This window comes from Meles meles, chromosome 17, assembly GCF_922984935.1.
Source record: "Meles meles chromosome 17, mMelMel3.1 paternal haplotype, whole genome shotgun sequence".
NCBI lineage: Eukaryota > Metazoa > Chordata > Mammalia > Carnivora > Mustelidae > Meles > Meles meles.
Window position 1 is genome coordinate 2564239 of NC_060082.1, and position 12775 is coordinate 2577013.

General features: G+C 57.6%; 1 protein-coding gene across 2 annotated transcripts; it reads right to left on the reverse strand.

Moving 5' to 3' along the window:
• Window positions 1-359: 359 nt before the first annotated feature.
• Window positions 360-12046, reverse strand: LOC123927439 (SLAM family member 9-like). 2 transcript variants are annotated; one of them, XR_006815462.1, is made up of 6 exons: window positions 11814-12046; window positions 6492-6884; window positions 4661-4957; window positions 3002-3140; window positions 2718-2809; window positions 360-2469 (listed from the first exon to the last, which is right to left on the reverse strand). XR_006815462.1 is itself a non-coding variant. In XM_045982007.1 (6 exons), the coding sequence occupies exons 1-6, from the start codon at window positions 11884-11886 to the stop codon at window positions 2377-2379; spliced, it is 1083 nt and encodes a 360-aa protein (XP_045837963.1). In that variant the 5' UTR covers window positions 11887-12043; the 3' UTR covers window positions 360-2376. The 2 variants fall into 2 exon arrangements, 1 of the variants encoding a protein (XP_045837963.1); XM_045982007.1 differs by having other exon boundaries at window positions 3006-3140; window positions 11814-12043.
• Window positions 12047-12775: the final 729 nt, after the last annotated feature.

Consider the following 12775-nt stretch of genomic DNA (forward strand, 5'->3'; position numbering starts at 1 on the left):
CCCTTCAACAGATGCATGGATAAAGAAGATTGGTCCATATTTACTATGGAGTATTACTCAGCCATCAGAAAGGATGAATAACCCAACTTTTACATCAACATGGACGGGACTGGAGAAGATTTTGCTCAGTGAAATAAGTCAAGCAGAGAGAGTCAAGTATCATATGGTTTCACTTGCTTGTGGAGCATAAGGAGTAACACGGAGGACATTGGGAGAAGGAAAGGAAAAATGAAGGGGAGGAAATCGGAGGGGGAGAAGAATCATGAGAGACTATGGACTCCGGGAAAGAAACTGAGGTTTTTAAAGGGGAGGGGTGGGGGGATGGATGAGCCCGGTGATGGGTATTAAGGAGGGCACGGATTGCATGGAGCACTGGGTGTTATACACAAACAATGAATCATGGAACACTACATCAAAAATTAATGATGGCAACTAACATAACATAATAAAAAAGTAAAAAAAAAATGATGTAATGTGTGCATTTGTAGGATAAACCTAGTTTTCTGACCCACACAGCTGCATGGCTGGAGGCTGGTGTGTGTGTGTGTGTGTGTGTGTGTGTGAGGGCTTCTGTGCAGACACTGAGGTTTTCAGGATGAGAAGCGACTCTTCTTTCCTCTGATCTGAGGGGATCTACCTGCTTCCACTGGATCTCCAGGCTCACCTGCGAGATGGAGAGGAAAGGGCATTTGAGACCCACTTTATCTGGTTGGAGTTACCGACTCTGGCCAACAGCAGGCTTCTGAACTGAACAACAGTTCACCTGGGGGAATAGTGGTAGAGCATGGAAGGAGAGAAAGTGTCTCTCTTGTGAAGAGTAAGAAGGGAGCTTACAGAAGACTTACAGTGTTTCCCTGGGCTCACGTGAACAGCTCCCACGCCCACCCCCAACACAAACATGCACTGTTATTGCCTGATTACACACGTGACCACAGCTTCTGCTTCCCTTCCTGTGGGAGAGGAGCTCCTGCTCTTTCTCACCAGGTTCCTGGTATTACAGAAAGGGAAGTGGGGGACATGACCCTGCGGGGAGAGGGCCGAGGACACAGGGGCAGAGGTGTGGCTGGTGGGGCTGGGCATTTGGGATCAGCAGAGGGGGTGGGTGGGGAGGCTTCCCTGGGCATCAGCGGTGTGACTGGTCCCTGAACCCCAGGAACAGGGGCCCCCGAGAGAGAAGGACATGGGGGATGGGAAGGGTCCTGCCCAAACCCTGGAAAGCACCACCCTGTGAGCAAAGAGCAGTCCGGGGGGACGGCGGAGAGTCTGGGAGGACGGAGGTGGGCCCGGGGTCCAGGGGAGTGGCCTTCAGGGGACCTGAGGTTGGGGGGCGTTGGAGCAGGAAAGGGGCATCAACGATGTCACATGGGAGTCATCTCCTGGCACTCAGGGGTCCCTGTGAGGTGAGGCCAAGGTGCGGGAGCAGGGGCAGCACGGGGACCGGGTGAGGGCTGCAGGGAAGGAGTCGGCAGGGTCAGGGGGACGAACCAGAGAGAGGCATGCAGGAGACGACATGTCCCCAGAGAAGGGCCCTGAAAGGAGGGAAAAGTCCTCATTGAGCTCCTAGGAACTCAGAGTCCTGCGTGGGGACAGCAGAGAGAGGGAAGTGGGGGTCATTCTGTGCAGTCAGTTAAAGCTCACTGTCAGGAACTAGAAACTTCTGCCTGTGCTGAGCAGTAGGAGGCTGGACCATTGTCCAGCAGGACAGGACAGAAGGAGGTTGGACAGGATGAGGGACAGCCAGCCGAGGCCTGGAGAGACGGGCCTGGAGCTCTGTTCCCTGGGCTGAGTCCTGACTCCGGCGCTCCCAGCCATGGGGCCTGGAGAGTCAGCTTTCTGGCTCCTTCTACTGATCTGTAAAGTGGGCACAAGGTTCCCTGCCACACACAAAGTCCACCAGGACCCAGTGAGTTAGCAGCGAGCAGAATGTCCAAACAGTGCGGGTCTCAGAGCCCGCCCTCAGCAAGCAGGGATGATTACGAATTCACGTTGTCTGTAAAGAGCTCTCAGCGCAGGACTGACGGCCCGGGGTGCTCAAGACGGGCCTGGGGGGGTGTTGTGATTCTCCATGGTTTGTCCGAGAGGCTGAGGGTCTGAAAGCCACTTTGATATTGTACAGATGAGGAGGACAGTAGGGGCCGTCTAGGGTTGTCACGTAGCAGTGGCTGAGTGGTCCTGGAATTGGTTTGGACCAATTTATTTACTCAGTTTCCCTGACCTACCACTGTATGTGTCTCACGGGGGCTTGTGCACGAGGATTTAGCACAGAAAGAACTGCTGGATCCATCCAGTCCTGCTTAGAGCCATCTGAGGTGGAAGAGGTGGGTGTCATGCTCAGGAGACAGGTGTCCCCGCGGCGGGATCTCCTGCTTCTTCCCATTAAATCACAGTCATGGCCTGGCCTGGCCTGTGGACCTCACTGTAGACAGTAGTGAGAGAGTTCTCCTCTTCTAGATGTGGTTCTCCAATACCCTGGAATGCAGACAGAGGGTTCCTGGAACAGCTGAGGGACGCAGAGGGACCCCCACAGACCAGTGCTGCTGACATGACCTCCCCCAGTGCCCAGCACTGCATGGACCCCAGGAGAATGTCCTTAGTTAATACTGTGTTGTCTGGAAAGGGTTACAGAGGCCTGGAGACCAAAGCCTGCAGATGACGGGCCCACACCCAGGCACAGAGGGACTAGGGAGAACCCCGGATGCCTCCTCCCCCAGCCTTACCTTGTCCCTGTGGTCTCCAGACTCCTGCTGGCTCAGCTCTGCATAGTGGATGCCACCATCAGGGTCCCTGGGCTCCTCCTGCGATCCTGCCCCTGAGTCACACACAGATGGAGCTTGAATCTCAGCCTGGAAACCTGTACCCTTCCCCTCCGTGACCCCCATGACCGTGGCCACACCTGCCAGCCTCCTGCAGGGACAATCCCTGAGCAGCAAAATGCAAGAGAAAAGGAACCCAAGGTCCAGTAAGGGAGGGAGGTGTCTGGACATGGGAAGGAAAGTGCAACCTGCCTCTCCCGGGCTCCACGTTCTTCATTTTCCCACGTCTCTTCCAAAGGTACATCCCAGCTCCGAGGATCAGCAGCAGGACCACAACAGACGCCAGGATACCGGGCAAGTGGGCAGCACTGGTCTGTCCTTGTGCATCTGTTTCCATCGCACAGAGAGTGATGAAGGTTGAGGCAACAGAGAACTGAGGACGCCCATTGCCAGGCACATGGAGACTCTGAAGGGACCTGGTCAGAAGCTGGAGAGGGAGGAGCATGGCAGGGGCTCTCACTCAGCCAGATCCTGAGCTCCTGCTTGGGGCCGGGGTGCTGAGAGGATCTGGACATGGTGCCTGCCTTTGAGGAGCCCCTCAGCAGGGGGAGGGCTGAGCACATGCAGGGGCAGCCAGCCAGAGCCATCCCAGGACACTAGAGCTACAGCTTGTACCGAGGTCATCACGGAGGCCCTCCTGGAGGAGGTGATGGGCAAACCTAGTCTTGAGGGAGATGTAGGAGATTGTCCAATATTCAGGGTGGGTGAGGCATCCCAGGACAGAGAGCCATGACCAGGAATGGCTGTGACAACTCTCCAGTCCTTGGAGCTGCTGACACCCACTGGGGCAGGCTAGAGAGGGACCAGGCAGGAGGAGCTGGGTGGGAGGATGAGAGGGAGGCAGGAACCTGTTTCCAGAGAACCCAGTGGGTCCCTGAGTCATGAGCTTCCTCTGGGATCAGGGATACGGAGGCAGCAGGTCCCCCCACAGCAGGAGGGAGGTGGGATGGAAGGGTGAGGGGGCACAGGGGGCTCTAAGTCATTCATTCATTCATTCATTCATTCATTCATTCATTCATTCAGGGACACACTGACTGTGAGGCTGGGACAGGCATTCAAAGAAGCAGCAGAGATGACCCCTGCCCTCGGGGTTCAGGCTGCAGAGGAGACTAATCCTGGGCCAGAGCATCAGCTTCCAGTGTGGATCCACTGACCACTCATTAGAGGAGACGAGGTGTAAGGGCAGGACAGCAGCAGCTCCTGCAGGGCCCTGAGCCATTGAGCCTGAGGAGCCCCTGTGCAAACTCTTTTCATGCTGGGACTGCTCCCAGCATGCGGCCCTGTGGGACTGCCTGGGTCACAGGTCCCCAGAGCCAGCTGCAGGGAGGGGTCCCTGGATGGGAATAAGTGGGGAGTGGACGACTCCTGACTTGGAAGGGGTGAGGGCAGAAGGAGGGGCCTGAGCAGAGGCTGGCAGCAGAGGAGAGCGGGACACATCGGGACTGCAGGCAAGCAGGCGAGTGTGACATGTGTCTTCTATGAGACCAGAATCGGCCAGAGGAGCCTCGAGCCCTGAATCCTGCAGGGAGTCACTGGCCCAAATCCCTCAGGTGGCAGAGACCACGGACACCCCCAACTCGCTTTTCCCGAAAACCACCGTGAACACACTTGGGATGATGGATGAGGGTGGGGAGAGGTACCTGTTGGGTGCTGCCTGGACCAGCAGGGGTGAGGGCTGGAGAGCAGCACGGGAGGGACAACAAAGGGCAGAAGCAGGTGGGATGTCCTTGCCAGAGTCCTAAACGGAGTGACCAGGTGTCGGGGGTGACGTAAACATGGAGGACAGAAGCCGAGAACCCTCACCCTGAGCTCTGGAAAAGTCCCTCTCCTCTGGCAGGTGCACTCACCATGGCCACAGACGTCCCCAAGGTCCAGGGTGGCAGTTTTCTGGTCCACCTGGTTGCTGACCACACAGGTGAGGTTGGGGCTGGGCTGGCTCAGGGGCAGGTTCAGAGCCAGGGTCCAGGTGTTGGGAGCTGATCCTGAGGCCGGTCTCTGCTCCAGCTCCCTGGGGAGGCCCTTGCTCTCCCAGGACACAGTCACATCCTTTCTGGTTCCCGTGGTGTTACACTCCACAGTGATGTTGCACTCGCCTGGTGTGAGGGACAGAACCATGGCACGGATCCGGGGAAGGGGCCCAGGCTCTGGTGATGGAGGGACAAGAGGACAGAGTCTCAGTGAGTGGAGAACATCACAGCTCCTGCTTTCTCCTGAGGATTCTCCCTGGAGCTCTGGTTTCCTCCCCCTAAGGACAGTGATTGCTTTTTACGGATCACAGAGAATTGACCCAAATATACAGCAGGGGCTAAAAAGGAAAGGAGCCACTGAGTTCAGCTCTATGTGGTTTCACTAGACTGAGCACGTCTTACAAATCTCTCATGAGAAAATAGTTGCTGGAGGCTCCCCCAATAACCCATGAATTCTGAGAGAGTGGGGTGTCCCCTAGAAGAAGGAGAAGTCTAGAACTCGATTTGTCCTTCTCCGGGTCCTGGTCTTGATTTTTCTGCTCAGAGGGTTCCCGGGACCGCACTGTCTGTGGTATAGATGGCCACTGGCCAACTCTGGGAGCCCGGAGATCAGACCCAGTCTCCACCAGCAGAGACCACAGTGGGAGTAACTCGGAATGGCCTCCTGCAGTGGCTGGACCAGGCACTGAGCTTGGGGTCCTCCCAGGAAGACATGGGACAGACTGAGAGTCAGTCTTAGGAATCTCTGGGTCCTGAGGCTGCGAAGGCCACTCACTCTGGCCGTGTCCTTGTGCAGGGGGGAGGGACGCAGGGAGAGGGAGCTGCTCCCTGAGAGTCTGAGGAAGGGTTACCCTGTGAATTCTCCTCCATCTGTGGAGGTTCAGAGCTGGACTGTGGTGTCTGAATGAGTTGACTCGGGCTGGGCTGAGAAGGACGTGGGGACGGGGTGGAAAAAACCACATGCAGGATTCCGGATCCTACGAGGTGACGAGTGTCCCCCAACCATGGCCACGTGCTGACCCTCAGAGCCTGAAGATGTCTTAGGTTCCATGGCAAAGGGGAACTGAGGTTGAAAACAAACTGACTATAAACTAGAGATTGTCTGCATTCCCTGGACAAGACCCACGTGATCAGAGGGTCCTCACAAGTGGGAGGAGGCAGGAGATGAGGTGGGAGGGACACGGTGTCAGAGGGACTCATCCCACCTGTGCCACCTGTGAAGGGGGAGGAAGGGGCCAGAAGCCAGGGGATACTGGTGCCACTACCCCAGAGCCTCCAGGGAGGAGCACAGCCCTGCCGACACCTGGACCTCATGGCAGAGGCTCTGGGGTCTGACTCCTGCCCTACAGCCCAGGAGGACCCCGGGGGGGGGGTGTGGTCAGCCACTGAGGTGCTGTCACCTGTTACAGCAGCACTGGACAGTAAGAGTCTCGCTAAGGACCCCGAGTCCTATGGGGACAATGAGTGTTATGTCAAAATCCCCATTTCCCCCCATTCCGTGTTCCCTCCTGAAGCACAGACGTGATTTATCCCCGGTGTGAGTCTCAGCTCTGCCTGCATTTGTGGTGACCTCACAGCATCGAATTTCTAGGGAGAAGATCGAGTCCGAAGGCTGCGGTCTGGAAGGAATCCTGCAAGCAGGGTGCATGGACACTCCCGGGGACAGAGGAAGGGGGTCTGCTGTGGGACTGGGGGAGGGGCCGGCACGTACCGTAGACTGTCAGGTTGAAATCCTGGTCATATTGTCTTCCTCTCGTATAGGACTCTCGAGCCCGGTACAGCCCACTGTCCTCAAGGGTCAGGTTGTCAATCCTCAGCGTCGTTGTGTTGAGCACATGGATCCTCTTCTCGAACTTGTCCTGGAGGTTGACCCATTGTGGGACATCTCTCCCAGGAAACACGCGCAGCATGACTCTGTAATTTGATCTGGATACGATGCCCCAAGACATCTTCTCCAGCTCGACTTCTGGAGGTAATTCTGGATTTCTGATCACTTGAAACAACACAGAAGTTCCTTGAATCTTCTTCAGCGGAACAGGGATTCCAGAATCATCCACTGCAGACCCACGGGCTCCAGGACTCTGGGTCACAGCGCTGCAGACACCTAGGGCATAGGACACAGAAAACATGGGTGGTTTTCATTAGGAATAAAGGAGGAAACCCTAGAACCATCTTCCTGAAATCCATCCCATGTGCCCCCTGGAGTCTGGGAGGGCAGGAGAGTGTCATGAGTTTGGGGCGAGGCTGGAATCCCTCCTGGTCCCAGGGGAGCGTCTCCTTGAACAGGTCACGGGAACTTGCTCACCTGCACTGTCCTGACCCATCACAGTGAGAGGACGAATGTCAGGAGATCTAGATTCTGAAGCACGAGTACATTTTGGGGGCCACAGCGAGTGCATTTCTGCAGGAGGCAGATTCTCAGGGGGCTGCAGGGACCCCTCGTGCCCACAGACCATGCGAGCTCTGCCCCTGGATGGGGGCTGCGCCAGGACTCCCCTCTAAGGAGCAGAGTGCTGCTAACGTGATGGATGGCCCTCAGCGACAGCACGTTTGACAGGAGTGTGACCGCGTCTTGCTCTGACCCTATCTCCCGCTTGCTGGGACGAAGTCTTCTGTTGTGTTATGGGCAGCCCCTGCCTAGAGACCCTCCTGGGGCAGGACAGAGGGCAGCCTCTGGCCACCAGTCTTCAGGGCCTACCCTCATGGAAGTGCGTCATTTAACAGCTGCTCACGGCCCAAATGGGGCTCTTGTTCCCTCCTCGTGGGACAGTCCTATTGATGTTGTCCCTGCAAACACCAGCAGCTTTGGATGGATTCTCTGCACACGGGGACTGAGGTACGTCCGTTGGGGGGCATATGCGCGGCCGTGGGTGCGTGGACATCACAGCCAGGACATACGTGTCACCCGTGAGTGTGTGCCTGCCCAGTGTGCATGTATGTGCTTCACACCCGGGTGTGTGGACGGCACGCATGGCTGTGTGGACACTGACATAACCCATTGGGTCTAATCAGCCAAAGGCAGGTCCATCTCAGCCTCTGACAGACCCTGCTCATCGCCCCCCTGAGAGCGACCCCAGCAGCTGTCCCGCCAGTCATGCTCAGATTCCCCACCAACACGTGGTGACAGAGCTTTCTTTCTTTTTTTTTTTTTTTTTAAGATTTTATTTATTTATTTGAAGAAGAGAGATCACAAGTAGGCAGAGAGGCAGGCAGAGAGAGAGGAAGAAGCAGGCTCCCTGCAGAGCAGAGAGCCCGATGTGGGGCTCAATCTCAGGACCCCGAGATCACGATCCGAGATGAAGGCAGAGGCTTAACCCACTGAGCCACCCATGCACCCCCCGAACTTTCAGATCTTTCCTAAATTGTTAAGAGAAAATGCTATGACCTCATATTCTAACGAGCATTTCTCTGTACACGAACCCGGTCATCACGTCCCACGGCTGTCGATGTCCTCTGGCCGCTGTGAGCCGTCTGCTCCTGGCCTCGGCCCGTGCCTGCGTTTCTCTTTTTAGCACCTCGGAGCTAGTTCTATATTGAAAAGATTAGCCTGTTTCCTAAAAAATAACACAAACAGTGCCGGGTTTGCATCTCAGCCTTGTCTCGGACTAATGGCCCTGCCGCAGTCCTCACGCAGTTACACGTGCGGACCCTGTAAGGCTTCCCGGATTATGGCTCACATAAACAGATCAGCCCCCACATCAAAGTGTGCCCCTAATTCTCTCTTCTTTCCTTCTGGAACCTTCTTGCTTCAGTGTTCCGCTGTGAGTCTGACAGAGGGACCGTGCTTGGGTCTCAGACCCGGAGGTCTGGCGCAGCCGGGCGGTCGGCAGCCTGGAGGGGAGGGTCTGGGAGGCCTGAGACCAGGTCCTCTGTCCCCTTGAGGGAGTGGATGGGAGCAGTCACGTGGCCCCCCTGCTTTCGGCCTTCCCTCTGGGATGGGGACGTACTAGCCGTGCTGCCCCCAGAACGAGCGCTAGGATGTCAGGAGAGGAAGGCGTTCCCATCCCTGTGAGCTGCTCTCACCGCCACGATGGTTCTTGACAAGCGCTCCGGGATCAGCCCGGCCTTCCCAGGCTCAGTTTGGAGCCCATGTCTCTCCCCCAGCTGTCCCTCTCGGGGGCTTCTCCTGGGATCAGGGATGGGCCCTGGGACACAGACGCCCAGGGTGCGATCCCATAGGCGGCCACGGGGAGTCAAAGTCCTGCCGGGGCCTTCCTGACCGAGATGACACTCCTGGCTTGTCCACAGCAGCTGGCTTCCGTGGCCCCTGTCCCATCCCTGTCCCCAGGTGGCGGAGCCCCCCGAGCTGCTGGGCAGAGCAGTGGAGACGGAGGGAGGACCAGAAGTCCTTCTCCCACGCGCGGGGGACAACAGTGTCTATCCCACCTGCGCTCGATGTGCGCCTGTCCCCTCTCCTCAGGGCGTCATCTCGTGACTGGACAGTATTCTGGGCTCGTTCAATGCTGTCCTATGGATTCTGGGCTGAGTCAAGCAGAGGTTCAGGGGGCGCGTCCTCCCAAGAGTCAGCACCGTGAAGGATGTGTGTCCTCTCTCTGTTGGCCACAAACACGATGAACCCGTGCACACACAGGACATCTGTGTCGATCGATCGGGCTTCCTGGTGGCCTGAAGAGGGCTGGACTTTGACTCTTCCTGGGACGGGGTTTCCTCATGAATTCATGAAGAACAACAGTGTCCCGTCACATCCGTGTCCCCACCCAGTCCTCGGTCAGGGCCCATCTCGAGCGCAAATATGCAGAGTGTGGTACAGGACGCGAACCACAGTCAGAGAAGCCGCCCTTGTTCCGACAGAGGGACGGTGCCCGGGGCTCCCAAGGGACAGCAGATCTGTCCCCAGGGCGGTACCTGCCCATGGGCTGCTCCCCAGGAATTCTGAGCCCACACTGTCCTCTCAGTGCCCCCCGAGTGTGTCAGAGGGGTCTGCCCCAGGGGACAGGGACATGGACGGTGGTGTTTCTGCTGCCCACGGGCAGCACCCACGCGGCTCCCGCCAGGCTGTTCCTGAGCGGCCGTTCCCACCCCCCTCCGTGTCGGCTCGCTGTCCTGAGCGGACCGTGCACACCGGGGTCCACACACCGGGGCGGGAGCTCTGCAGACCCCGCTCAGGAGCAGATACAGAGACAGCAGAGGGTCTGAGGGCTACAGGGAGCCTCGAAGATGTATCCTTTCCTCCTTGGAGGGCAGAGGAAGTGACCACTGGTGGTCTTAGGCTCTGGATTCTGAAGGGGCCCAAGCAGGCTCCCCGGCTGTCCCTCACTGTCAGGACGAGGACAGGACAGGAAGACACAGAGCCTCAGAGAAGCTACAGGACAGTCGCATCCGGGAGCGATCCCCAATCCCCGGATGTCACAGCTGGAGGGTCTTTGAGGGGACCTTTCACAGAGGAGGGGTTCCCTTGGGTGGGGGGACTGGTCTAGGTTACCCAGGGCAGAACCAGACCTTGAGGTGGCTTCCATCTCTCCCAGCCCAGTGCTTCCCCTGCAGGGAGCTGACCTGCACCCTCCCCCTACCTGCTCTCTCCTGTCCTCCCCCTCCACTGCCCTACGTTCCTCCCTCCCAACTCTGCTGTCTGGTCACCAGGTCTGAGCAGGTCTGGGGTCACATGCCTCAACTATTGTCCCGGGAGAGGGGACCCAAGTACTTGTTGGGCTTTGGCAGGGCGGGGACGTGGGGCTACCTGAGGGTTAACCGGCTCCTGCTGGAAAGGGGGGAACCCGGGAGAGAGGAGGCTCAGTCCTCAGGCTGCAGGGGAAGAATGGCCTGGAAGCTGGAAGCCCACTCAGGACGGGAGGAAGACACGACAGTGCTCAGATCTGCAGAAGGTGCTGACACCAAAGAGGGACAGAAGGTCAGGGGTGGGGTGGGTGTGAGCAAGAGAGTCTGAGTTTATTTAAATTAGATGAAATTTGACTTTCAACCATTAACATAAAATTTTGTCCGTTTCCCTCTCATCCTTCCTTCCTTTCATCCTTACATAATCTTCTAACCCTGGTATTTATGGAAGAGAATTCTGTAATTTCCCATTATATCTCCAGTTAAACCGATTGAAAAGAAGAGAAAGCCTACCTTTTCCAACAGGAAGTGATTTTGTTAAAAAAAGGATCTCAATGACTTGCAAATCTCATTTTCTAATGAGTAATCCTCCTGTATACAAATGTCCCGTGTTCCCAGAATTTCCCTAGAATCGCTGCAGGAACAGAGGGGCTGCTGTGTTTGCAGCAAACAGTACAGATGAGAACAGCTTCCCAAGCTGTCCCCGGAACTCACAGTTCTGGAGATCTTACTGTTTTCTCCTTTGTTCTCATTTAATTTGTTACACAGAAGCAAATGGACTCCGATGAAGTAAGGACCAGAAAATGGGGCTCTTGTTAAAACAGTTTTTCAGTTCTGTTTTGGGGGCCCCTCTGCTGCCCCCCAAGTACCACACCCAGATCAGGTCAGCAGTCTCCCCTTCCCGGCTCACCCTTACACACAGCAGGTGGGTGCAGACCCTTGAATTCTGGGGGCTCCTTTCCTTCCTTTGCAAACAGAATGTCACTGGATTCGGGCCTCATCTTGTCCAAGGAGCCAGACTAGCGCGACCCCTCCAGCTCAGACGGGGGCTCTGGGTCGGCCCCTCCTGCACACAGCAGCTGCAGAGGCTGTCGCTCCCCTGTGCATGGTGTGGGGGGGTGTGCCCCCCACCTGGGTCCCCTGCAGCCGCTCCTGTGTCTCCTCCATCCTCTCCCCAGGAGACTCTGAGCTCTCCTGGCCTCAACCCCCTGGGAGGGGGAAGGGATTCTCTTCCAGGCAGCCGGGTCAGTGTTCTCAGTCTGGCCTCAGCCCAAAGCTCCCTTTGTTCGCTCTGTCCCCCCCCCCCCCCCCCCCCGGGGCTCTAACCCAGCGCACCGCGTGTGCTCCATCATCACGGAGCTGCTCTGTCTGGTTCTTCAGCACAGACCTCAGCCAGCCCGGGAGCTCCTGCCTCCCTGCCCACCCAGCGGCCTCCCTCCCAGGGGCCCGGGCCACTCACTGAGGAGGAGGCTGGTGAATCGCAGGAGGCAGGAGGCCCCGCACAGGTGGGGGTCTTCTGAGCAGGCGCCCATGGCCGGCTGCCTCCCTGCTGGCTCCGCCTGGGCTTGTGAGGAACAGCTTCGCCGAGAAGAGCTCTAACGCCCTTCCCCACCCCAACAGCGGGTCTGACTGTTGGTTCCTGGGACACAGCTGGCCAGTCTTGATTAAACCATTCCCATGTTAGCTCAGCACCCGCAGGGGGCGCTCAGGAGATAACTCTAGAGTAAATGTGGGAACAGCCGCCCTCAAGGAGGCCCGGTGCTGGAGGGACCCCGTCCCTGTGCTCACAACCAGCCTGGTGGTCTCCTGTCCCCAGCCTGCACCCCTAGGACCCCTGACCTCTGTCCCTGGGCTCCCACTTGGCCCGGGCCACCCTGCTCCCCAGTGTCAGCTGATGACCAGGCAAAGAGTCCCCTCCTGGCGCCAAGGACACGGGCCTCTCCTGCTTTGGGCCTGTCCTCTGTCTTTACACCATCTCACGAGTCACATCTCCTTCATGATTGTCTAGGAACCTCACTGTCAGGTGTCACGGTGAGAAGCTAGGAGCCCGAGAACAAAGCACTCCTGGGAAGTGTCTCCCCCACACCTCAGGGCACACATGGACATGTCCCCACTGCTGGTCCCCAGGGCTCTGTCTGCAGCCTAGGGCCGGCCCTGCCATTACACACAGGACCAAGCCCACCCCCACAGGAGTGGCCCCAAAACCCCATTCCCTGTGAGGTTCTGCCAGGCCTGGGCCCGCGCTCACACACAGGCAGGGCTGGAGAGGGACATGCACCTCTGGCCGCAGGCTCAGCGGCCTCAGAGTCTCGGCTGTTATGGGGGGTCAGGCCAGGCCTCCTCTTCCGGGATGGGTTCCCATAATGTCTAGAACTGTGGCCTCCTGTGGACCCTAGGGGAGCAGCCCTATCACTAACCACA

Excerpts from the sequence above, each read along its gene's own strand:
- LOC123927439 (XM_045982007.1), bottom strand. The coding sequence starts at position 11,886 with ATGGGCGCCTGCTCAGAAGACCCCCACCTGTGCGGGGCCTCCTGCCTC. Across the intron at positions 6,885-11,813 it reads ATTCACCAGCCTCCTCCTCA|GTGTCTGCAGCGCTGTGACC; the intron begins GTGAGTGGCCCG and ends CCTATGCCCTAG. Across the intron at positions 2,470-2,717 it reads CTGGAGACCACAGGGACAAG|GGTATTGGAGAACCACATCT; the intron begins GTAAGGCTGGGG and ends TCTGCATTCCAG.